General features: G+C 40.9%; 1 protein-coding gene across 1 annotated transcript; it reads right to left on the bottom strand.

Annotated features, from left to right (window-relative positions):
* Window positions 1–2,229: 2,229 nt before the first annotated feature.
* kif4 (kinesin family member 4) lies at window positions 2,230–18,153 on the bottom strand. Its single transcript, XM_011483705.3, has 31 exons — window positions 17,861–18,153; window positions 17,094–17,238; window positions 16,857–16,971; window positions 16,537–16,727; window positions 16,342–16,431; window positions 16,098–16,264; window positions 15,670–15,764; window positions 14,616–14,735; window positions 13,094–13,269; window positions 12,943–13,004; window positions 12,736–12,868; window positions 12,083–12,141; window positions 11,519–11,624; window positions 11,279–11,386; window positions 11,005–11,181; window positions 10,686–10,789; window positions 10,450–10,594; window positions 9,193–9,303; window positions 8,889–8,972; window positions 8,688–8,801; window positions 8,425–8,580; window positions 8,242–8,339; window positions 5,158–5,287; window positions 4,727–4,897; window positions 4,531–4,650; window positions 4,380–4,457; window positions 3,519–3,620; window positions 3,235–3,402; window positions 3,005–3,124; window positions 2,803–2,919; window positions 2,230–2,718 (listed from the first exon to the last, which is right to left on the bottom strand). The coding sequence occupies exons 2-31, from the start codon at window positions 17,214–17,216 to the stop codon at window positions 2,497–2,499; spliced, it is 3,762 nt and encodes a 1,253-aa protein (XP_011482007.1). The 5' UTR covers window positions 17,217–17,238; window positions 17,861–18,153; the 3' UTR covers window positions 2,230–2,496.
* Between the last annotated feature and the right edge of the window lie 8,664 nt (window positions 18,154–26,817).

Raw genomic sequence — 26,817 nt, 5'->3', positions numbered from 1 at the left:
CATGTTCCACAGAGAAAATTAATCGAAGGCCAGTAAGCGACCAGAATCATGGCATGCCGACTTTTGGGGTAAATTTTTTAATTTTTGAACAAATTCAAGGATTTTGAGAGCAAGTTGTGGTTCATAAAATACAGTAAGGGTCACTTAATTAGCTCTATTTAATTTCTGTTAGTTAGATTTATGAACTTCTAGCTGAGATGCACCACAAATGGTCATGTTTATGTTTTATTTATGCCAAAAAACAGCAGTTCATTTATATTGAGCACAATAGTCACAATAATACACAAATTATATCTAAAAGGGTGAAGGGAGACTTTGTGGCTTTGTGGGGAAGCAGCACAAATGGCTCTTCAAGCGTTCAGGGCTGCAGACTCCTGTCTCAGAGGAACAGACTTTTTTACACACTCAGCACTGTTTGTTTGTTTAATTTCAAATGTCTATTAATTGCTTGCAGCACAAAATATATATATATATATATATATATATATATATATATATATATATATATATATATGTATATACAATAAACAATCATTTAAAATAAATGCACACAGTGAGAAACATAAAACAAATATAATTTTATTTGAAATGAGTTCCTATTTAATAGATTTTAAAGATGTATGAGAGGCAAACAGAGCAGTAAAAGTGATAAGTCATTCATTGAGGAAATTTTTTTTTTTACATGACATATCTAAGAGTGGCTATCATTATATGGTGCAAAGTCCTTATGGGATGATATCAACAGTTGTTTCTGATAATCCAACCTTGTTTTACAGAAATGAGATTAGGATTACAATATTCAGTATTAAACAACACATATTTACAACTGCTTCTATTCAGAGCTCTGTTCCCCCAGACTTTGTGAAGTCCTAATTGTTGATTTGAAGTTCTGTCCTTTAGTTTTTATGTCTCTTTAGCAGTGAAGACAACTTTCTGTTATGAGGGCATCATAATGGAAACCTTTAGGACATGTTGTGTGGAAATGCTTCATATTTATGTTTTTCCTACTTTAGAAATACAAGAATTTATTGCAAGAATGATAATCCATAAAAGTTACTGTTTTACCAGTACAGACTACAATGTCTTTTTGTTTGTATGCATTTGTCATCAAACACAATGATTTAATCAAATATTTATTGTCTCATCACAAAACTTGGTTTACTTGAATGTTGATTAGCCGACAAATCGGAATTGACTTTTTTTGTTTCATTCATATTTGCAGCTTAAAAAACTTAATTCATTTTAGGTTCTACTCATTAAAAAGCAATTACAATCTTTAAATGTCCTGTTTGCTGTACTGATTAGCTGAGGTTGTTAAAAAAAAAGAACTCAAAAATACATTCAGTCAATAATTTAGTCATCTATCAACCTGTTTTGATCACAAATGTCCATTTTAGTGCTAAAATGAACTGTGATTTGCATCCACCTTTAAAGAAAGTTACCAACTGTCCTCTACTGCTAAAAGAATGAACTGCAGCTGAGTTTGGTTGTACTGTAGAAGGCTAATAGAAATAAATAGTATATAACCAAACCACAAACACAAGAGGAAGAATGTTGTAGTTTTTACAGAGACTAAAATAAATTATGAACTTTAAAAGGGCATATATCATGCAAAATCACATTTTTTTAGCTTTTAAGTGTATTTTGACATTTATTCCTAACAAAAAAAAAAAACAAAGCAATATTTCGATCCATTCATGCATTTTTGTTTCCCTCTAAAATCTGCTCCCTGAGTTTCAGACCCTCGTGATCCACAATAGTGAGGGTCCTCACATTGTGATATCATAAAGTGAGGAACAGCCCCTTCCAGGTACAGTCTGGGCTGTCAGCACCACCCCCAGGCTAACACACACACCCACTTTCTCCACAAAGCTAGCTGTGTTTGGAAAAAAAACTCTTTCCTTTTATATGAACAATCTGCATGTCCATCTTTGCAAAAAGTTTAGAAGTTTGTTTTCATGGGAGAAACGCAGACACACTGCTAAAGCTGACTAAAATGTCGTCATGAAATGGGCCACACCCACAAGGAGAGAAAGGCGGAGACTAAAAGATCAAGAAAAATGTGTTTAGAAAATAAACATGATAAAAAATGTGTTCCTTATGGTAACAAACTATTTAATAATTTATATGGATATAGTTTACTATGAAAGGCTTAAGAAAAGGCATGATATAGAGCCTTTAATGAACATTAAGAAGCAAACAAACAAAACGACAAACAAAATGGGAAAATCAAATCTGACTTTAAGACTTTATTTATCTCTAACACCGAAATCACATTTTAAAACTGCTCTTCAAACAATAACTGTCAGCTGATCCGTTTACAGTGATCGTTTTCAAAAGGACATTTATGTACAGGCTCTTCCATAAAAACCGCTATAGTTCAGCTCATTTGTTAGTCACTACACTACAAACGAGTGTTTCCGAATGTTACAGTGTGTGACCACGAACACAAAAAAGGGGACAGACAACGTGCCAAACCAAAACCAGACGACCCGATTAGGATTCCTCTTTAATCGGAGTACAGCCAGAGAAAAAACTGTTTTGGAAGCTGGTTAGGATCCTCTTCTTCTTCTTGAGGAAGCTGACCGTTGTTCTGTCTCTGTCGTCGTCGTCAGCCACGCTGTCCTCCGCCTCCTCCTCCTCGTCTGCCATGATGGGTTTCCGGATCAGCTTCAGGTCTGCAGTGCTGAGGCCCCTGTCCCCAAACTCCTTCAGCACCTAAAAACAATGTTTGAAGTATGTCCTCCTCCAGCAGAAATCAGAACAGAGAACGGGGGCCCTCCTGGCCTGTGTGGGGCTTACCTTCTTGGTGGGGGTGCAGGATGGAGGCTTGAAGAAGGTGCTGTTTTCAGGGCTGCTGGACGTGGGGTCCGGCAGGGACGGAGAGTCTCTGGAAACACTTTCTGTCTGGCTCAGATCCTACAGTCGGAGAAACAAGTGGTTTTGTTTCAAATCCTGCACAAACATCAGCGCTAAACCTGGAAAAGCAGGATCGGAGCCAAACCTCAGTCAGGGTGTCCATGTTCCGGCATTTTTGGTGATCGCACAGACAGTTCTCCCCACACGTCATCTTTCCTTTGCGGCAGCGGCATTGCTTGTTGCTGCAGCGACCTTTACATGCGCACTGCAAACACACAAAACATATTACCCATCAGCGGACATAATTTTAAAATAAAGCTGATCTTTGTGTTTTACTTTTCAAGCTAAAAACAAATAGTGTTATTTTTTTCTCACTCCGGAGGGTTTGGTTTTTCTAAAGGGTCTGATTCTTGCTTCAGGTTTCTCGGGTCTCCACTCCTCGTCTTCCTCTTCGTTCTCGTCCTCACTGGGAGAGATCAGCTCTGCCACGCTGATGGCCGTGCTCAGATGGGCTTTAGCCGTGGTGAGCCGCTTCTGTTTGGGCTTTTGTCGGAGGTGATCCAACGACAGAAAGACAGAGTCAACAGAATCTCTGCATTTAGAGTCCAGCTGGGATGTCTTCTGTCAGTTGGAGTCAAGAACTTGTGTTTGGAACCCACCTTAGGAGGAACGTACTCGAACGAATCCTCCTGGTTTTCCTCATTTGTCATAGCAGGCAGGAGAACCTTTTTCCCGCTGGCCAAGTGAAGCAAGGAGAGTTTCTGAAGAGAGAAAACACACACACACTGCTGATGAAAAAAGAGATAATGTTGGAAAACAAACCGAGCTGATAAATGATATTCTGAAATCTGAGAACTTCAATGAAAATAAATGTGAAATAAAACAGACCACTGATCTAAGATTTATTAAAATACCTACAAAGTTCAGTTGGAAGTCGTCTTAGATGGAAAAGTAAAGCTACTTGTCTAATGCCTGCAGTCTTTTACCAACCACTAGGGGGCAACCTTTCAATTTTGAACACCATTTTATGTTAGCGTAGGTTTAAAATTAAGCCTAAAGCAGTCCATTTTTGAAAAATAACACATCTTTAGAGGTCCAATTTAAAGTGTTGTTAATGGTTTGTTTGTTTGAATTGAAAAGTTTAGTTATTTGTACTCAGATGCTAAAAACAAGATAGCATTTTCACTAAACACAGTTGTCTTGCAAAAACACAACAACCTGTATTGACACAGATTTTATACAACAGTTAGCCGGAACATGTAGCGGGTACAAGGGTGTTAGAAACACCAGAGGAAACTAAAACTAATGTCTAGTTCAGGAAGAAGCTGCTGTTCCTTCTTTTTAGCTTTTAGGATTTTCTTATGCAGATTTTTAACCTGTTTACACATTTAAATCTTCTATTTTCGAGGGGTTTGCACTTCTAGACCTTTTCACAAATAACGCTGGCTCAGCTGTGAACGTCACCATTTCACATTTTTAAATTCATTTAAAAAAAAAAGTAAAAAGAAATTGGAGATAACCTGTCTGAACTGCTCATTCTGCTCCACGAGTGTCTGGTTCTGCTCGCTTAAGGCCCGCAATTTCTCAAGCTCCTCCTCCTATAATGACATCACAGTGAGATTTGTTTCTTCGGTTTCAGCGGAATAACGGTTTCCTTTTTTGCATCCTCACCTGGACACTGAGGCGCTGCAGCAGCTCCCTCTCCTTTGAACGTCCCTCATCTCTCTGCTTCACGTCTTCAGACTCTTCGCATATCGGCTTGTTCTGCAGCTGGTCCAGCAGGTAGAGAACCTGCAGGAAGCAAGCAGAGCTGTGGGTGATAACAGGTCAGGATGAGAGATGCAGAGCGGATTTCTGAGAAAGGCACCTTCTCCTGGTGCCTCTGCTCCAGCTCCACCAGCTGCTGCTGATGCTCCATGTCCATGGTGGACATCAAGTTTCTGTCCTCCACCATCATCTTCCTCAAGTCCTGAGCATTCCCCTTTTCTTGTTTCAGCTCACTTTCCAGCTTTGCACACGCCGTTTTAGCAGAAACAAGCTAAAAAAAAAAAAAAAAACAGACGATGAGAAAAAATGAGGTTATTGGATGAAGATGAAGAGGTAAACTTCAGCAGACGTGTGGTGGGGCCGGATCACCGCTCCATCATTTCAGATCCACAGGACCAACAATCTGATTTTTTTTTTAAAAAGGGGAAGTAAAAGGGGAAGCATTTCGGGGGGAAAAATGAACAAGTTCTTAGAATCAAAACTACCAGACGAGCATGAATCAACCCATGAGAGACCTCCGACAGTCTTTACCTCGGACATCAGCAGCCGGAGAGCGCACTTTGCATCCACTATGCTTGTGATTCCATCTATACGCTGCTTCAGGCGGACCTCTCCGTCTGCTGCCAGAACTTTCTGCTGCAGGTCAGCAATCTGGGCGTTTCTGGGAAGATCAACGACAGCAGAAAGCCTGAACAGATCTGGGACTCACAGACAAAGAACATTTACAACATGAAGCATCTTAAGGGTCTCTTGTTTTGGATTCATTTCTCCTGGTTTTCGCATCACTGCGGTGTCTCCACGGAATTGATTGATTGGTTTATTTGAATCGTTTTTTTTTTAAGGGGTAAAAAGACAATAAAAATAAAACCATATATACATATAGAAAGTCTATTTGAGACTTTATTCAAAAACTGATTTTAAAAAAATGACGACATTGACATTATAACTGTTCCTAATCATGTGTGTACAGAACAGACATCTCACACTGATTTGATTAAATATGATTGGCCAGTAAAGTTTGATTACAGGGTTCCCAAGTTTATCCCTTCTACAAATGACCAGCAATAGGTAAATCTATGAAGTAGTAATCTATATTTTCCAATTATTACAGATGTTTTCAGGCTGTAAAACTCCTCCTTACACACTTTCTACACTTTTCTCAGACAGACTTGAACATTTTCACACTCTTCTCTCTCGTTAAAATTCTAAATATTCAAACATTTATAGATAAATACATCCAGAATCATAGAATGTAAACAACAGATTTGTTCAAAATCAATGTTTAATGTTTATTTGTAAAACTGAACAGATTCTGTACAGACCCTCCCTAGGGATGGGATTGATTGACAAGGTATACAGCCAATAAGGACGCAGAACATGCACACCAAAAACGCATGCACAACAACTGGGGGGGTAAAAAGAACGACAAACAGTGAGAACGCTAAAGGTGGGCCGCGATATAGCAAAGGAATACTGAAAGGAAGCCAAAGACTTATGACCCCCCCTCAGTATGTTTTACTTATATTTCTTAATAAATAGTCTCCAGTTCTAATTCAGTTCTTACTATTTAAAGTGGGGGTGGGCAATTATTTTGACTGGCGGGCCACATAGGGTTCTAAAATTGGATAGAGGGGCCGGACCAGGAGCAGATGCGTGGAGTGAGAAAGAAATACCATGGAATCTGAATGAAAACATTTGGAATGAAAATTACATTTTAGAGTTTTTTGGGTTCAAACTTTGTTCTCAATTTAGAGCCAATTGCACCAACAGCTTGATGGACCTCATGTAAAACTTAGAGAAATGCTGCCTTCATGTGGTGTTTGAATGATTGGAAGAATGAAAAACAACAAATCTTCCAGCACCACATGGATCCTGGAGCGGAGTCCCCAAATGTTTTCTTGTTAGGGAAACAATAACTCTTTTTCTTTAAAACTTCTTTTATTGTAAAGCCCTATGATAAAGTTTTATTAATCCATGATTCTTTTAATAAGATAAATAACACTATTTATGAAATAAAAAATGACCTAATAACTCTGTGATTTTCAAACACAAAAAGTCAGGAAAAGATTTACTGATAAATAAAAAAGAAAAAACACTCAATAGTGGATCATCTCCCGTCATTTTCCTGGTGGGACTTTGAGGGCTGCAGCTCATCACGTCTCACAGTTTGTGCTAAAACTGAGCAGCTGTGTCCTGCACGTCTGTTTCTCATCCAGTAATAATGAAAAAAGCCCATTTCTATGTCTTCTGCTGCAGCTAAGCAGATATCAGCGCTACCTTTTCATCAGTACAGAGTTCCCTGTTTATTGCAGGAGTTACATTCAAAAAAGAACCTGTGGTCTGTGAAATCCACGGAGTCTGATTACAGACGTTTATGGCAGTAAAACTCCACACTGCCCACTCTTTACACTTTTCTCAGACAGACATGAACATTTTCACACTTTTCTTTCGTTTAAATTCTCAACCCTTCATAAAAATTAGGTCTCGGATCTTAGAATGAAAAAAAAGATCTGATCGATCACAGATTTCTGATCTGAAGACCTCCATGTTTCTGTACAGGAGACACAGGGAGGAGATTGATTGACAGGGTCTCCAGCCAATCAGGACACAGAACAGGATGCACAGTTTAAAAAAGCAGCATAATTGCTCTAAAAGAATGAGCTACGATGTAGAAAGGGAAGACTGTCTTCTGTTCTATTTGACAGGGATTTTACAGGGTTTCAGGTTGGAGCACAGAGTGCAGAAGGTGGAATAAAATGTTTTATGCGGGTCTTAATCGTGTAGCCAGACAAAAAAATAAAAACATGGGTCTCCGATAATGTTCAGTGGGCCAAACATGGAGGCGGGCCGGATCCAGCCTGTGGGCCGTAGTTTGCCCACCCCTGATTTGTTAATGCCCAAGTACATATTATTTATCAAATAGCAAAGATTAAAGTCTTTGGTTGTCATAAAAACATAAAATCGTTGTTGCACAGCAAACGGGGAATGCTTAGTGATGGACATCAAAAGGTAATATTACAGCAATAAAAACAAAATGTCAGATGCTGCATGAACTTCATTTACCTGCAAGTGAACTTCTGTTCTTTGTTCTGCACCAAGCTGCTTCCTGATCAACAGTTCTACTTGCTTACCTGTTTCTGCTCATTTTTAAATTAAAAACAGGAAGTTTATTTTTAAATTCTGCTTCTGATTTGGTTTTTAATGTAATGTTTATTCCTGTAACCCGGAAGGAGCAGAGAACTTCAGCACAACGAGCCAAACTCGACTCAACGAGCCAAACAAATTACAAATACAAAGTCATGACATGACAACAGAAAATTGTCAAATGTTGGTTTATTTTGAAAACATTTTAAATCACCAAACCCTAAAAGGGATCCAAATAAAAAATGCACAAAGAAAACTTGTGCAAAAAAGCTTTTTTAGCCTTCATGTTCTTAAATTGGGGTTTTAAGAAGCTACATTTTAATAAATAATCCAAAAGAAAACGAAAAAAAAACTAATTTGAGGTTTTTTCGCATTGAGAAATGTGGGAAACACTAAATCTAGCTTCGGTTAACTTGTCTTGCAGTCAAGTTCTAGTTTCTGCAGAAATCCTGTCCAACTTCTGTGACTCACCTGAGGCCCATTTCAGTCTCCAGGTTCTCCACCTGTTTGGTCAGAGGGGTCTCTAGCGCCCCCTGGCTCTCCAGTTCAGAGATGATGAGAGTGCGGCGCTGCAGGCATGAATGCACACAAACCAAATGTCACAAACAGGGCCGTGCTATTGGGTTTGGAATCGGCATTTATTGCTCGCCTTACCCTAATCTTGGGGGCGGGTTTCTCACCAGCCTCGATCTGCTGCTTGAGGTGGGTGATCTCCTCCGCCAGGACCTTTCTGTCCTCCAGCAGGTCACTGAGGTGACGCCGGGCCTCCTCTGTGCTCACCATCACCTCCACCTCGTTCAGAAGCCACGTCTGGAGACAGAAATCACACTCCTTCCCTTAGGTCTCTGTGCGTTTTTTATCCCATTCATTTGTTTCTGATGTCAGTTTCTTCCAAACCCTTGAAGATTTCTGGGTACCTTCACTCGTGCTGCAACGCTTTCAATCCCTTTGCTCATGGCGTCTTTACGCTTCTCCACCACCTCGCTTCTCTTCTGCAGAGCATCTTTCAGCCTCTTGTTTGCTGCTGCCGCCTGCAGTGACGTTAGGAACAATTTGTTCATAACATTTTTAAAAAGTGCAAAGAAATGGGCTTAAAGCCACAAAGACTCCAATGTCACCTCTTCAGTTTTACGGCGCAGGACGTTTGCTTGTTTCTGGAAATCCCTCTCAAGTTTGATCATTTCGTACTGCCTTTTTCGATCCTGTAAGACATTGAGAAAAAACATGTTTAATTATTTGGAATGCTTGGAAGAAAAAAAAAGTCAGCATTTTATGTTAGTAAATTCTCTAAAAACACAGCATAGGGCAGTAAACTCAGTAACACTTCTTAGCTGGTAAACTTGAGAGAGAGAGAGACTAAATTAAAAGAAAGGATATTTTTATCCTGTTAGGAGCGATTTCTCCTGACTGATTTCCACAAACCTTTTCCTTCAGCTGCAGGACCTCCCTGTCCTTCTTGCTCTTCCAGAGCCGGAACTTCTCCGAGTCCTCCCTCATCTGCCTCATCAGCTGCGTGCGCTGACTCTTCATCGCCTGGAAAACAACTGGATAGTTTAGGTTTCTCTAACCCTCGAGCAAAGTTCTAAACATCGTCTCTAGAAATTTTTTTATTACCTTCTATTTCTTTAGAACAATACATCAGAATCAACAAAACATGAAAGATAAAAACACAAAGACTTAAAAAAGAAAAGAAATGATTTTTATGAATTTAAGCAATGTCACTAGTTTCTGTCAACTTCCTGGTTAACGCTACTGAAAAAAAAAAAAAAAAATGTCGATGTTGTTTTGTATTATTTTAGAACAAATCCTGAAAATGTTCTTCAGTTTGTTCCTCCTTATGGTTGAAACTAGCAGATATTAAATGAAGACCCCCAAAAAAAGCCAATTCAAAACACACATTCATTTATTCTAAGACACGTGTTTTATAAACTGTTTTTTTTCCTCTTTGGTTTAAACACCAATAAACTCCCTAACCTTAAATGAACACAGACGCGTTCAGGGACATCGTCCACCTGTAGCAGACAGTCATATGACTTCCCCAGAGATTTTTGTAATGTTTTCGATTTTATATTGATTTTATTTTTTCATTTAAAGTTTCGACTAGATTTAAAACAAAACCAAATTTTCAAGACTTATTTATTTAGTTAGCTAAACTTCAATTTCCTTTTTCCCCCCCTTCTCTGAACAACACTTGATACTTTTACTTTGAAAATGTGTTTCCTTCCTGTGACAGTAGTGCAGTCGGTTTGTTTAGTTTATATAATTAAAATCCAACATTATTCTGCAATTTTAAAGCAACAGTTACAGAAGTTAAATAACCTGAAGTGTTTTTTTTACTAAATTAAAAAAAAAAAAGAGTGCGAATCAGCGATCTTGGACGTTGCTAATATTCATACTCGAGTTTTCAGGAACCGATTACAAATATTTTGATACTTGTTACAACATTGGAGAAGATCTAGCTTTTATTTGTACAATACTGGACGTTCACACGTACTCCACAGGTAGTAAACCTGAAGATAACCAAGTCAATGAGGGGTTAAGGAAACCATAAAGGAATAAAAAAAAGCATGTTTTGCACAGAGAAATGATGGGAAAGCCCAGCAGAGGAGAACTTGTCACCAAAAGTATCGAAATCTCTGCTCTGAGATCAGAATGAGCTGCCGCTCTGGTGTGGAGTACCTGTATCTCCTGCATGAGCTTGCTGACTTTCTGCACGGAGGACTCTTTGAGTTTGAGGAGCTTCGACTGGTCCAGCAGCTTCTTCTTCATGTCCACAAGCTGATGCTCCAGCTCCTGCAGCCTCTTTCTCCGCTGCTCGCTCAGCCTGAGCAAAGTTGGAGGTGAGAGAAATGAGGTTCAGGTTCAGGAAATTACCACCAGAACTTTAAGGATTTTAGGCCAAAATGGTGCCGTACTTGGCCTGGTTGGTGTCTTTCTTTGCAGACTGAAGTGCTAAAATGAGATCCTCCTTTTCTTTCTGCAAGGAATCCACTGCCGACTGCAGAGTCTGGACATTTTTCTGAAGGTCAAAATGAGTCCATTAGCTCATTAAATCAGGGATTAATCCACTTTGGATTATTGTAGATATGTAATTTAGTATTCTTTATTTCAAAGGCTTCTGTTTTATACACAACTGAAAGATTGTAATTGAACATTTAAGGTGGATTCTTTCATTTTCAGACAGAAAACTTAATTTTTTGATGAATGTTTCATATTGATAGGGAAAATGTTCACCTGGTGGTTGGACTGCATGGGCTCCAGCTGACTGTCGTTCTCACACATCTTCCTCACAAAAGCTTCTTTCAGGCTCAGCACTTTGTTGAGCTCGATCAGCTCCTTGGAGAGCTGAGCCTGGCGCAGAGCGTGATGGGCCGTGAAGGCTTCTGGAGAATCTCTCATGGCTGCAGCATCCTGGTGAGAAAATGGAGATGGTTTTTTTTCTTTGTTTTTGAAAAAAAAAAAGGGGGAAAAAATTCCCCAAAGTGTCCTGAGAAAAGCCTCCGGTTACTGTCGGGGACGTGTCGGCTGAATTCTTGGGGCCGTTCCCAGAAGCCTCAGGAGGTTCCTCCCCTGCAGTCATGGCGTTGATGGAGGCGGCCATGCCTTCACTCTCATTCTAAAAAAGAAAAATACAAGGCCCGCATTTAAAAGCATCCAAATGAATTTGTATGATTTTCAAGAAATTAAGATGCTTTAAATAAAAGAAAGAAAAAAAAGATTCCAATTCTTTTACGATAAGGGAGCTGACCTTTAGTTCCAAAATCAAGTCCTGCAGGTTCTTCATCACTTCCACGTTCTCCTTCAACTCCTGATCCTCCAGCGTCGCTAAAACTTTTTCAAGATCAACTGTACATCTGCAAATAGTTTTATAAAAAACAAAACAGGCTTTAGGCGTTCATGTTCCAAACTCTCACTTTCCTCCATATTAATGCAAGTTTGCACCACCATTCTCGGGGTGTTTACAAAACACTATTAAACCAGGCTTAACCTTGATCAATCAGGGATTCTGACTTGCCAGTGGCGTTTTACTTCCCCTTTAATTCACGGAAGAGCCAACTGTTTGGAAATTGATCATGGAGGAGGAATGAATAATTGAGGTTTGTGCCCGGCTGGAAGAAATAGTCTGGAGCAAGATTTGCACCGCTGTGACATCTGACTGCAGGTGGCGGACATGCGCTAGTAAACAGTAGAAGAAGAAGAAGCCCCTCCCTGCTTGTCCAGTAAGAACACCATGGGCTAAATGCCCGGTGAGTCTGGAGCTTAATAGAAACTCGGAACAAATTCTGTTGACTCTCTTCTTCAGGAGACTTACGCTGCGTGGTGCTGCAGCTCTTCCAGTTTGCTCTGTAGCCTCTCATTTGCCTGTTCGCTCTGTGAATAGAAAAAAAAAAAAAAAACAGCAACCAAGTCTTAGAACAAGAAACAAAGTCATGATTTCGAAGCTCTAAGTAGCTCCAGTTCAGCTGGTCTCTGACCGTTTCCATGTGTGCTAACCTGAATAAACAAATCGTTCAAAAACAATGCCACTGTCTGCTACTAGCTCCCACCATTCGATCATTTTGTGGAAAAGAACGAGCTTTGGAGGAAGTAGATCAAGCTCTGGTTTTGTGGTTATCTCTCGTCACCTTTCATGCAAACACTCCAGGAGAAATGAGACGTTAAGCTAAGTTTAACTCATCAAACTGGCAGGCAGGACGGAGAAGAAATTGATCCTAAACAGCAGGACATGACTGGGCTTAGTATTCGACCTAAAAAAATGCAAAAAATGTGTTCTGGATGGAACATTTCTCTGTTGTAGTGTATCCAGAAAACGTGTTTCAGAATAGGGCAAGTGTGTAAACAGACTGTAAGCGTGTAAACAGTCTGTAAGCGTGTAAACAGTCTGTAAGCGTGTAAACAGTCTGTAAGCGTGTAAACAGTCTGTAAGTGTGGCGTGCCCATCAGATGAAGGGACGTCTGGCTCACCATGATGATCTTCTCAAACATGAGAGCCGTCTGCCCGGCCGCCTCGCCCAGCTCTCTGCTGAGCTTGCTGTTCTCGTCCTGCAGAGCGCGGTTCCTTTCCACGAGTTTGCTCACGTTGTCTTCTGGCTCCGACCTGTGAGATGCAGCTTTTAGATCTAAATTCTGCCAACAGCCACGTATTTAGGGGAAACGTTGCTCATTTCTTACCCAGAAAGCACCGGAGCCACCCCTCCTCGAGCATGCAGGAGCATCACCTGCAGCTCTTGAACCTACAAAGTGTGAACACATTTGACAAACATGAAACACCTCCATCATTGACGTGCTTTCATTCCGGGCTGAATGCAAAAGGCCGCCGTACCTGCTGCTTCAGTCGGTTCATCTCCGCTGCTCTGGGGTCGATGTTCACGATGGGTTTGTTCTTGATCTTGCGAGCTCTGTCCGCATACCTCAGCGTGTTGATGGTCTCCTCCATGTTGGAGTCTGCGGGGCTGATGCATGCGATCATCAAGGTGTGGCTGTTTCCTCCCAGAGAATCTGAACACAGACATTTAAAAATAACACTGTAGCTTTAACACCACCTCTGCATTAGCTAGGCAGGTGTTTTACCAGCTGATACAGACAACACTACAAATAAAGATTTTTATTTATTTGAAGAAGAAAAAAATCCCTGCAAAATAAAAGGTCAGACCTGAAGACTTCATGTTTTAAGCATGTTAGAAATTATGAATTACATTAAAAAGCTAAAATAGAACAAGGAAAAAGGAAACATATGTATAAATAAACAACTAAAGTCCATTTTCAGAGCATTACAAAAAAACTAATAAGAAGTAAATTCCCCTTATAGATGTCATTACTCGTTCTGTAACCATTGATTGAAGAACTTCATAATAACTACAAGTTCCAGCTTCCCTGAAGAAACATTAATTTACTTCTCCAGTCCCACCCTCTGCTCTTTTTCTGTTTTCACACTTGGTTCGCAGTCAGACTGTTGACATAAAACATATGGCGTTCCACTTCACTTTTAGTTTTTGTCTATAGATCCTCCCAAATCTTGAAGTAAATTTCCTGATACTGCCCAATCTTTACACCTTTATACAAGTGCTCTTTTGACATTTTGTTTAAACTCTTTGCTGTTCTTATACCACTTTATTTTCTATCTTTATTTGTTCCATAATCTAACCCTTTTTATTGCTATCCAAAAGAATTTTTTAGTTATTTATTTAAATGTTTCACAGGTTTAAGGGACTCATTCTGCTGTATTCTCTCCATTCTCTCTGTTGAACAGAGCTTGAACTCCATCCAGTACAAAACGTTTTCTAACTTTGCAGCGGATTTGTGATCCGTTCATTTTCAGAACCCAGTGGCTCCCATTCAGGGCTCCAGGGCTGCCGCCGCCTAGCCCGGCTACTGCTAGGTGAAGGCGGGGTACACGCTGAACAGGTCGCCAGTCTGTTACACAACAACAGACTCACATTCACACCTATGGGCAATTTAGAAAAACAAATTAGCCTCACTGGCATCATCTGTGGATGTAAACTGGAGAGCTCAAAAAAAAAAAAGGAGAACATGCAACTCCACAAAGAAGGCTCCAGCTGGGATTCAAACCTGTGAGGCGAGAGTGCTAACCACTGCCCACTGTGCAACCTGATTTTTGATTCCCTAAATAAAAAAAAAAATGTCAACAAGTTAGACCAGATAAATGATGAGTTTGTGTAATCCCACAAGTTTCCAAATAATCATTGTGCCCTTATTTTGAAGTAGGTATTGAGGTTCCCGTGAACATTTCTACGTATTTCTCCAAAACTCAAGACAATACTCCACATAGGGCAAAACTTTCTCCTGATTTAATGCTTTTTTTAACCCTTTAAATCAAAGTTTACCTTGAAGGAGACGGGTGAGCTTGGAGTCCCTGTAAGGAACAAAGGTGTTCTTCTTGCTTTCGTCGCCCAAAGCGCTGATCACATTCCCCAGACATAAGAGACCGCGGTTGATGCTGATGCCTGCAGACAAACCGGGAGAAAGCTTCATTCAGAAACACAAGCCTGGAACCAAAGAGACACCCTCAAAAAGTCTGGATGACAGAGACGACAACAACTCTCACACTGAATGAGTAACTTTGCGGACAAGTTAGTGGTTCTTCTAGTCTACTGGTTTTCATGGGACAAACCAAACAAGAAGAAAAAGTGTGATCAAAGTTCCAGATGAAGCAGTTTGACTAAAGAAAACAAAAAACACTGAGGAGCAGAAACGCCTCAGAACAACCAATTTGATGCACAAAGGTTTTCCAGAAATCAGCAAGAATCCTTTTAAAGTCCCACTCTAATCATCTTTTCCTCTATTCTCAAAGCGTTCCCAGATTTTTTAAATGATGAATGTCATTTTTAGCCAAAATCAAAAAAACCTGTGTAGTTTTCTAGGTCATAGTTTCTGCAGAGTGGCAGTGGTTCATTAGAAATTCACCTCAGAGTTGTGGATGGGACTGTTAGCGCCGAGCCACCATGAGAACTCAACTGAGAGCTCTCTGTTTACAATCTCTCCCGCTAGCTTAAAGCCCCTCACACCCCCAACTTACAGCTGCAACAAAAATGTTGAGCAATACTGGAGCTCTCCAGTTTTGGAAAACAAAGATCTACACAGATCTATTCGTCTGTAAGTGGATGCATCAGAATGGAGAGGAGCAGGGAGCTTTTGGTTCATCAAGCCTGTTTTCTACATAACAAATAAGCTCTTTTCAAACGGCATTTTTTCATCTGCTCCTGATTCACAACAACTGAAATATAGAAATACTCAGAAATGCAATTTTAAGCTTAATTTTCTTTATACACATGTCCTCCATCGTGAGAAAAACTCCACAAGAAGATGTTGAAAACACCATTTTCATCAGAGTGGGTCTTTGTACACCATGGAAGTAAGAAACAGAATAAACATTTTTACCTTCTTTCAGACGATCTCCTTCTGCTTTGGTTTTCTTTTGTCTCTCAGAACCAGCGAGGTCCACCAGGTGTAACTTGGAGACGATGGAGTCCACCCTGAGACAGACAATTGACTTTACTGTCCACACAGAGCTGTGTGAAACAGACTAAAGCCTCTCTGAGCTCAGATTTAAGCCAAAAAAAAGCATTTGAAAACCCAACATCAGCACTGAAATGAAACATTTCTTCTCCAAAACATCAACTCTTTCTGTGACTAGTGATGACAACAAGACCAAGTCAAATGTTGACTTTCAGATGAGGAATTTGCAGGTGAGGACAAAATGCAGTTTTCATTTAAAAAAACACCCATAAGATCTGAAGTTCACTGAAGTTACACAAACATTTCTGACTGAAGCGAAAATGTAAAGAGTCCACAGAAACCCCACTGACTTGTTCAAGCCTTTGCGCTGCTCCAGAGTGATGGTAAAGATTGCGTGGGAACGTGAAGACGCTGCGTTCATGGCTGTGGAGCCAACGGTGCGGGCAGCATTTCCGAGCTCCAGACAGTTCACCATCTCTTGTGCAGAAAACACCTGCCGCTCAGTCAATCCGACAATCTGAGAAAAGAAACAGAAGGATCAAAACTGCAACTAAATACACAAATCCTGACAACGGGGAGCCGTGCTGTTGTCACCTTAATCCCATCCTTAGGGTCTTCTCGGATGCTGATAGAAGGCTTGTCTTTAGAGGAACACAACAAGTCCAGGATGTCTTCATTGTAGATCTACAACCACAATTTAAAATGTGAATGTTAGATGTTACAGAGTCTATCAAAATCTGTACTTTTTGCAGTTATCCCTGAGGTAAAAAGACAACGTTGAAGAAAAACCTCCAGATAGGATATTGAAAGGGAGAATTCAGAGTCCGTTTTCTTCTCCCTCTCCTCAAAGATCTTCTTGATCACTCTGGGAATAACTCCAACTGACGGGTCGTTCTCCTGAGCCGACGTGTATGTGCCCCCCATGGAGTAGGTCTTCCCAGATCCCGTCTGGCCGTACGCCAGAACCGTTGCGTGGTAGCCTACCAGAACAATTTTAGCAGGATTGAAATAGCATTTCAAATAAACACAATAAAAACATGTTGCAAACATGATGTCAATCAAAAATACTGAGGTTTCCACCTCAAGGAAAACCATCAAATCGTGTTAACCTCTGAAAAGCCCGCGCAGTAAAGGCGACACAGCAGAACTGAAGACTTCTTCTTGTTCAGCAGTGGGATCGAACACATAGTCGTAGGTGAAAGCCTTCTCTGTGCCGACAATCACCTGAAAACAGTTGGGCTGCTTTTATTTTGACACACTCATTGGGGTTGGCATGACTTCCCAAAGGACAGATATATATATATAGAGAGAGAGAGAGAGAGAGAGATTGGTGTTAAAAATACTACCTGTGGCTCCCCAGGGACAAATGCGAGGCAGCACTGGCATCCTTCATTGATTTCTTTTGGTACCAGCGGGCGACAGCGCAAAGCGACCCGCACTGGGATCACTTTTGCATCCTCGTTTGTCATGATGTGGGTCTCCTGAGAATAACTAAACCAAAAACAAACATACAGATAGACCTTGATTGCAGACAAAGGACATTAGGGCTACGTTAATAGTAAACAAGATAATCCTGGAGGAAAAAGAGATCTACAGATGTTTGGAATACTTTCCCCAAATTAAAAATGTTATTTAATTCAATTCAAACGTGGATTTATTAGGAAGCACTGTCTTCTTAGATCCACTTGGCTGCAAAAGTTTGTTAAAATGGATTCCGAAAGAGGCAACTAGTCCAGTTTTGGCTTGTTGGACAAATCTGGGCACAGGCGCATGCGCACTAACAGCAAAATGATGCTAATTTTTACAACAGATATTTAAGTGAGTTTATTAGCTAGGCTGACGCAAGTGCTACATGAGTGGTGTCACTCTTTTTTCAGAGTTTCGAATAAAATGTATGTAAATGTAAACATAAATGAAAAATGTGTTTTATCGGGACTACATGATTCACCACCAATAACTAGCTACCAAACAACCCCCACCAGCAAAGATGCAGAACAAACTAGTAACCCATTTTAAGTTACAACTGTAGTTTTCAGAAGTGATTTAATTTAATAATCGCTCCCTTATTTATTGCGTTATCGTTTGGTTAACCTGAAAGCTTTCCGTTACATACCGTTTCCAGTTTGCTCCGTGATGTCACAACAAATTATAGCCGCATTGAGTGGAGGTTTTTTTTTTGACAGCAAGCGCTTTCGCCTGAATGCTAAACGTCTACTTGTAAAAAGTACTCCAAAAATGTTTCCGTATATTAGAAATAGTTAGTTAAGCTTTTGTCCTTTGTCCGAATGCTTTGCCCAGTATGAGGGTTACGGCCCGCCACTTTCAAACGAGCAGCTCCGCCTTCTTCTTCTTCTTCTCCTTCTTATTAAATATGGGACTAAGCGAATCATCAGGATAACTGCCCTCTGCAGGACAAAAGAAGAAATGCACTTCAAGGCTTCCAACGGAATAAATAAGTAAATAAATCAATAAATAAATAACACTACAACCGAATAAGATAAAAGTCCCTCTCCAACTTTTTTTTTATTCTTTTGTAAAATTGTTCCAAGTGGGCATTTAATTGTGATTCTGCACTTTTCAGCCAATATGTATATGTTTTTAAAAACTGTTGTTTTAAAAACTGTTGCGCTGGGGGATGGGGGACCCATCATCCCTTCATTTACAAAATTTCCTACAAGCTTACAGCCCCTCACGACGCCAAGTTAACATTAGTGGTGCAACATAAACAGTTAGAAATTTGGAGCTATGAAGGCGTTAGTGAATCAATGTGTCTGTAAGTGGATGTATCGTCACAAATGGGAGCTTTTTCAAATGGCGGGTTTTATATGCTCCTGACTCATAACAATTTGATCAAAGAAAATCTCAGAAATGCAGTTTTAATCTTAAATTCTTTATTTGTGTCCTTCATCATGAGAAAATGCTACAAGAACATGTTAAAAACACATACAAAATAACTGTTTTCATTAGAGTGAGTCTTTAAGTGAGAGGGAGCATAAGGTCAGCATGAGTGTGATTTAAAAACTCAGTAAGGGGTTGAGCTATTTTAAGAAGACAAAACTTTTTCCCCTAAAGCATGCGATAACAGAGGAGGCTGAGTGGGTTACATTGACCTCCCTCTTGATTAGATGAGTCTCCTGCCCTCAATAGAATACTGGAAATGATTCTGTTCTGGCTGGAAGAGAAAGGTCATTACAGTGGGAGCTGGAGGGGCAAAAACGGATTCCAGTTACAGTGATGACAAGGTTTCTGCAAGGAAGCAGGCTAAGCATCTGACTATGTATGCATAAAGCTCAATGTAATGAAATGCAATGGGTGTTACAGACAGTTAGGCAAAGATGTTCTCCTGTAATTAGACTGTTAACTATCCATTCATTTCTCAGCTGTACATTGGCCTTTGTCCTATATACGGGAAAAATGAGTATGACCAAAAATAAATAAATAAATAAACGGGTGAATCTTATCCACCCCACCCTTCACAGATGTCTGCCTATCCCCTACAGATGCTGCAAACTGGAGTTTCTGCTGTTGTATGTATTCCAAACATGGATTAAATATCATAAGCAAGTCTGGCTTTGCTCCTGGCATTTATTCTATAAGGACGAAAGACAGGGAGATGGATCACAGCAAGTTTTAGCCCAAAGGCCTAAAGGAAAATTGAGTTTTGGACCTTGACTGATAGGTTTGCATTTGGGTCCGGTGCCCAAACATATTCTAATTCAACACCACGAGTTTAGACCAGACACAGACACCAGAAATAATTGCATCTGGGTTCAAATTTGGCTCAAATGTTTGTCATTTGTGGCTGTTTTTAAATAGCCACCACAAACGTAAACATAAATGTAAATCTGAGTCATCTTCATGCGTGTCTCTTTATTCAGCCATTGTTTCAGAGGTCAATGAGGTCTTGTTGCTGCAGAAAATTCCCTTTTAAGGTCTGGGAACAAAACGCTGAATCGTCCCTGTTCTGGTAAATAGAACAGATCACAGGTAAATGAAAGACTGGATTTATTCCCCACAAATGCGTTCGTAAAGACATCAGTTATGTTAATTTATGTTAACACAAAATGACAGCCTCACTAGCTGCATGTCTACTCCCTTGACCTTGTTACAGCTGGAAGGACAGGAAATTTATCCCGCTTCAGCCTTTCCTGCCGGAGCTTCAAGCGTTAATGTGAATGTGCTGGATTGAATTACAATGACACCAGCATTGGCTGAATTTATGTGGTTGCATGAAAGGGTTTTAAGGAGATCCAGCATTGCTAAGTCACAGACAGAAGCCGGCTATGGGCTTCAGTAACTGACCCACTATATCAGCCACGAAGTGCATTCCAACTATCTGGATCTTTTTAATGGCTCAATCATGCAATCAATAATAATTTAAGAATGAACTCCTGACATTTTTAACCATGTTCCCTAAAAACCTTTCAGCTATCGAAATCCTCAGATTAAGACTGCTGACGTAGAGAACCCCGCCCCCATCCCCATCACCAATCTGTTTATACACTCTCCTGCTGGCTTACAGCCCCTCACATTGCCAACCGAACACCACCGATGCAACACAAATGGTGAGTAATATTAGAGTTATCCAGAAATACAGTTTAGATCCAGATTCCAGGTCAGACGAGGAAAACAAAGACGTACATGATCTGTATGTTTACTGGTGGGTGCATCAGAATGTAATCGGTCCTGAAGCCAAGAGAGATAAACAGTTTCTGAAGTTAAAAGAACTTTCATTAAGCCATTCAGAAACAGTCAACCTGTGCGTTATTTTCGATTGTAAGCTAACTTTTATCCCACATATGAAACAGGTGGTTAAAACTGTTTTTTATCATCTTAGAACTCTGGCTAGGGTCCGCCCACTACTCTCTCTTGCTAATATGGAGATGCTAATGCATGCTTTTATAATGAGTCATATTGATTCTTGTAACGCCCTGCTTGCTGGTCTTCCAAAAACTAACCTTAGGGAAACTTCAGCTTCTCCAAAATTCTGCTGCACGAGTTCTTACAAAGACCAGGAGGCGGGCTCACATCACCCCAATTTTAAAATCCCTGCATTGGCTCCCCAAATGCTTCATTATTGATTTTAAGATACTTTTAACAGTTTTTAAATGTCTTAACGGTCTTGCGCCTTCTTATTTATCAGATCTTTTAGTAAAGTATGAACCCTAAGATCCTCTGGCACCGGTCTGTTAACCATTCCAATTGTAAAAATCAAAACCTACGGAGAAGCTGCGTTTCAACACTATGGCCCCCGTTTATGGAACAGTCTGCCAGAGGACCTGAGAGCCGCAGAGAGCATTAATGCTTTTAAGAAAAGGCTAAAGACTCATCTTTTTAACCTGGCTTTCAGCAAATTTTTTACTACTTTTATTTATTTATTTAGTTAGTTAGTTATATGTATTTATTTATCCATTGTATCTTGTTTTATGAACTTAATCTAGCCACAGGGGTTGCAAGCCAGTTGCCTCTGTGCCGGTCCCAAGCCCGGATAAATAGAGAGGGTTGCGTCAGGAAGGGCATCCGGCGTAAAAATTGCCAAAATAACCATGCGAATCATCCACAACACTTTAGACATACCGGATCGGTCGAGGCCCGGGTTAACAACGACCGCCACCGATGCTGTTAACCAACAGGGTGTCGGTGGAAATTTGACTACTGTTGGTCGAAGAAAGAGGGGAGGCAGAAGGGTCCGGGGCCAGAGAGAGAAGGGAAAAGGCAGGAACATAGGTTTGAGAATAGGGACTCTTAACGTTGGCACAATGACAGGGAAAGGCAGAGAGCTGGCAGACATGATGGAGAGAAGGAAGGTAGATGTACTGTGTGTGCAGGAGACAAGGTGGAAGGGCAGCAAGGCACGTAGTATTGGAGGAGGATACAAACTGTTCTATCATGGTGTTGATAGGAAGAGAAACGGGGTAGGAGTGATTCTGAAGGGGGAGTTTGTAAACAGTGTTCTAGAGGTGAAAAGAGTCTCAGACAGGATGATGAGCCTAAAGTTAGAAATTGAAGGGGTGATGGTGAATGTAGTCAGTGGGTATGCGCCACAGGTTGGCTGTGAGTTAGAAGTGAAGGAGAGATTCTGGAGTGAGTTGGATGAGGTCATAGAGAGTTTTCCCAGAGGAGAGAGAGTTGTTATTGGAGCAGACTTTAATGGGCATGTTGGTGAGGGCAACAGAGGTGATGAGGAGGTGATGGGCAGGTTTGGTGTGAAGGAAAGGAATCTGGAGGGACAGATGGTGGTGGACTTTGCGAAGAGGATGGAAATGGCTGTAGTCAACACTTACTTCCAGAAGAGAGAGGAACATAGAGTGACATACAGAAGTGGAGGTAGGAGTACTCAGGTGGACTACATCCTATGTAGACGAGGCCATTTGAGAGAGGTTAGTGACTGCAAAGTGGTGGTAGGAGAGAGTGTAGCCAGACAGCACCGCATGGTGGTGTGTAAGATGACTCTGGAGGTCAGGAAGAAGAAGAGAGGGAAAACAGAAAAGAAGACCAAGTGGTGGAAGCTACAGAATGAAGAAACTTGTGAGGAATTTAGGCAGAAGTTGAGGCAGGTCCTGGGTGGTCAGGATGAGGTTCCAGATGACTGGGAAACTACAGCAGAAATTATCAGGGAAACAGGTAGGAAGGTGCTAGGTGTGTCATCTGGAAAGAGGAAAGACGGTAAAAACACTTGGTGGTGGAATGAGGAAGTACAGGACTGCGTCCAGAGGAAGAGGTTGGCTAAAAGGAAGTGGGATGTAGAAAGGACTGAGGAAGGTAGACAGGAGTACAAGGAAGCGCAGCGTAGAGTGAAAAGAGAGGTGGCAAAGGCCAAACAGAAAGCTTACGATGAGCTATATGACAGGTTAGACACAAAGGAAGGAGAAAAGGACTTGTACAGGCTAGCCAGACAGAGAGACAGAGATGGGAAGGACGTGCAACAGATAAGGGTGATTAAGGACAGAGATGGAAAGGTGCTAACAACCCAGGAGAGTGTACAGAAAAGATGGAAGGAGTATTTCGAGGAGCTGATGAACGTGGAAAATGACAGGGAAAGAAGGGAGGAAGATGTGGTTGTTGTGGAGCAGGAAGTAGCAGAGATTGGAAAGGATGAGGTTAGGAAAGCTCTGAAAAGGATGAAGAGCGGAAAGGCCGTTGGTCCTGATGACGTACCTGTGGAGGTATGGAAGTGCTTAGGAGAGACAGCAGTGGAATTTCTAACGAGGTTGTTCAATAGGATTTTAGAGAGTGAGAAGATGCCTGAGGAATGGAGGAGAAGCGTTCTGGTACCGATCTTTAAGAACAAGGGTGACACGCAGAACTGCAGCAACTATAGAGGAATAAAGTTGATGAGCCACACAATGAAGCTGTGGGAAAGAGTAGTGGAAGCCAGGCTTAGGAAGAAGGTGGAGATCTGTGAGCAGCAGTATGGTTTCATGCCCCGTAAGAGCACCACTGATGCCATTTTTGCTTTGAGAATGTTGATGGAAAAGTACAGAGAAGGTCAGAAGGAGCTGCATTGTGTGTTCGTAGATTTAGAGAAGGCGTATGACAGGGTGCCGAGGGAGGAGCTGTGGTACTGTATGAGGTCGTCTGGAGTGGCAGAGAAGTATGTCAGAGTAGTTCAGGACATGTATGAGAGAAGTATGACGGTGGTGAGATGTGCTGTAGGTCAGACAGAGGAGTTCAAGGTGGAGGTGGGACTACACCAAGGATCAGCTTTGAGTCCCTTTTTGTTTGCTATGCTGATGGACAGGCTGACAGACGAGGTAAGACAGGAATCTCCCTGGACAATGATGTTTGCGGATGACATTGTAATTTGCAGTGAGAGTAGAGAGCAGGTGGAGGAACAGCTAGAGAGGTGGAGGTTTGCTCTGGAAAGAAGAGGCATGAAGGTCAGTCGTAGTAAGACAGAATACATGTGTCTGAACGAGAGGGATCAAGGTAGAAGCGTTAGGTTACAGGGGGCTGAGGTGAAGAAGGTGCAGGAGTTTAAGTACTTGGGGTCAACAGTTCAGTGTGATGGGGAGTGTGGAAAAGAGGTGAAGAGGCGAGTGCAGGCAGGTTGGAGCGGGTGGAGGAAAGTGTCAGGAGTGTTGTGTGACAGAAGAGTGCCAGCAAGACTCAAAGGAAAGGTGTACAAGACAGTGGTGAGACCAGCTCTGCTCTATGGGTTAGAGACGGTAGCAGTGAGACAGAGACAAGAGGCTGAGATGGAGGTAGCGGAGATGAAGATGTTGAGGTTCTCCTTAGGAGTGACCAGGTTAGACAGGATAAGGAACGAGTACATCAGAGGGACGGCTCATGTTGCCTGTGTTAGCGACAAAGTCAGAGAAGCCAGACTGAGATGGTTTGGACATGTTCAGAGGAGGGATAGTGGATATATTGGTAGAAGGATGTTGGAGATGGAGCTGCCTGGCAGGAGGGCAAGAGGACGGCCAAAGAGGAGATATATGGATGTCTTAACAGAGGACATGAAGTTGGCTAATGTTAGGGTAGAAGATGTCCATGACAGAGTGAGGTGGAAAAGGATGATTCGCTGTGGCGACCCCTGATGGGAAAAGCCGAAAGAGAAAGATCTTGTTTTATGAACTTACACTAGAATTTCAAGGTTTTATTTTAATTTTAATTTACTTTATGTTTTATTGTTTTTATCAATATGTTTACTTTTTCATTCTCATTTTTATTCTCATTTTTATTTCCGGTGCTTCAGCTGGAACCTCTCCCTCTGGGTCGGCTGCTGTTCAGCCACTGCAGCTCTGGATGGGGACCTGCATCACCTCTTAGCTGTGGTGGAGCGGTCCCCGCCTGTGATGCTGCATTTGGCTGGTCATGCAGCTGTTCACAGAGAGGGAAGTTCCAATTATTCCAACATCTTGTTTTTGTGCTCAGCCTATCTCATTGTCTTTCCCCATCAGTTAGGGGGGTGGGAGGTGTGAAAGAAGTGGGGGGGTTGTCTGTTGGTAAGGGGAGGGGGGCCCTATTTTTTTTAATTTTGTGCTTTTTTATTTTACTTTTCATGCTTGTTTTTATATTATGTATTTTGTTTTGTCTTAATGTAAAGCACTTTGTGTTATAGTTTTATATGAAAAGTGCTTTATAAATAAAGTTTGATTTGACTGGAGCAGAGCAGGGAGACTGTGGCCCGCCCAGTCCATTTTCTATGTTTGCCACAACCTTTTTCAAACAGCATCATTGATTCATAATGATTTGAATAAAGAAATACTTAGAAATGCAATTTTGAGCTAAAATTCTTTATATTTCTCCTCCATCATCAGAAAAATGCCACAGAAACATGTTAAAAACACTAAAGACATGATCTTTTGCCTGTTTAATCCAAACTGAAGTTGAATTTTTTTTGCATTCAAAGCTTTAATGGTAAACTGAGAGTTACACTGTGTGGGCAAAAAGTGTTGGGTCATGTTGCCACTGTTGTTTTCTCAGGAGAGCATTTATTCATCTCTGCACTTAGACTGTTACTTTCCCTTAAGCTTTCATCGTAAATGTCTTTGATGGAGTTAAGGTCGGGTGTGGATCGCAAATCTTTCTTTCTGCACTTTGTTTGTAACATTTATTTTAAAAAGTATTTCCTCAGATGTCTGGGCATACAAAGGCTTTACGACATTATTTCATTGGAATTAAAGGGCCTGACTCAAACCTAGAGAGAAAAAAAGGCCCACATCACTATTCATCCTCCATCGACCTTCACAGGTAAACCACTAAAGTCATTAATATTCTAACCAGCTCAAGTGCCAAACATCTAAAGGATCTCTCTTATTTCAAAATTCACCTTGCTTCCTAAACATTGGAATTCTAAGTTAAATTATACACAACTGCCAAAGAAAATGTAGACACATCTCAGATTTAGAACAGACATCATCAAAAACTTTGTTTATAAAGCGTTTTAACACAATTAAAATTAAAGAAAGAGCAGTACATTAAAAGCTAAACATAATAAAAACAAATTTTATGAATAAGCTATGAATAAAAACATAAAAACAAAATGAGAAGGTAAGAACATAGTTAAAGAAAACATTGAGGATAAAAGCATAAAACATAAAAAAAACTTGAGTGTAAAATAACAGAGCAAAATCTCATATATGACTAAAAGGTTGGCTATGAAAATTAAACTTAAGTTAAGTTTTGAAAATAGACAGGGAAAGCGCTCTTTTAATATTTAGCAGCAGTGTTCCAAGACTTCGGAGCACAGATAGAAAAGGATCTTTCCTGTCTTTCCTCCCTGCATTTCCTTTTAGACCTCGGTGCCTGCAGGAGAAGCTGAGCAGCTGACCTGAGACACCGGTTGGACTGGACTGGAGGGATAGAGAAGCTCAGCGGGATAAGGCGGAGCGAGATCACTCAAAGATTAAAAAAAAAAAAGAGGATCTTAAAGTGAGCTATAAAATGAACAGGCAGCCAGTGAAGGGAAGCCAGAATTAGTGTGATGTGGTCCCTCTTGTGTTTTGAACAAGCTGCAGACGTGAGAGGGACGACTAGTTGACCCCGAAACAAAGTGAGTTACAGTAATCAAGCATGATGTGATGAAGGCATGGATTACTGTCTCAAAATACTGTTGGGATAACAATGGTTTCACCTTTCACCTTAGTTAACCGCCTCAGCTGGGAGAAGCTGAGGCCTCTGAGTTACTGAGAGTTCTCTGTTTACACGCTGTCCCACTAGCTTACAGCTTCTCACAAACCCCAACCTAACAACATTAATGACGAGAAATATTGGAGTCGTACAGTTTTTGAGGCAGATGCCAGCTCGGATGATGAAAACAAAGATGTACATGGGTGTAGTCGTCTAAGTTGAGGCATCAAGCTACATTCCCATTTTCCTCGGCAACACGTGTTCAACTGACAGCTTCCAATAAAGAGTTAATATAAATGCGCGTCTTGAGTTTCTGTGTTCAAAACTCTCACGTTCACCTGAAGCAGGAATCTACAACCGTTTTTGGGCTCTACATACAAAACATGGATCCATTGAATGAGTGTTGCAAGTTAAACCAAGTTGAACTTTGACCAGTCAGCAGTGGTAGTGGTGATTGAATGGAATCCCATTTCATTTTATGGAAGTGACAACTGT

Source organism: Oryzias latipes, chromosome 14, assembly GCF_053564925.1.
Source record: "Oryzias latipes strain Hd-rR chromosome 14, Olatipes_Hd-rR_3.1".
NCBI lineage: Eukaryota > Metazoa > Chordata > Actinopteri > Beloniformes > Adrianichthyidae > Oryzias > Oryzias latipes.
The sequence above is the reverse complement of the archived record's forward strand: the minus strand, read 5'-3'. Positions and strand labels throughout refer to the sequence as shown.

Coding starts and splice junctions, on each gene's coding strand:
- kif4 (XM_011483705.3), bottom strand. CDS start 17,216: ATGACAAACGAGGATGCAAAAGTGATCCCAGTGCGGGTCGCTTTGCGC. Junction 15,765..16,097: donor CAGCGCAAAGGCTTGAACAA/GTCAGTGGGGTT, acceptor TGTCTGTCTCAG/GGTGGACTCCATCGTCTCCA. Junction 8,340..8,424: donor AACCCGCCCCCAAGATTAGG/GTAAGGCGAGCA, acceptor TCATGCCTGCAG/CGCCGCACTCTCATCATCTC.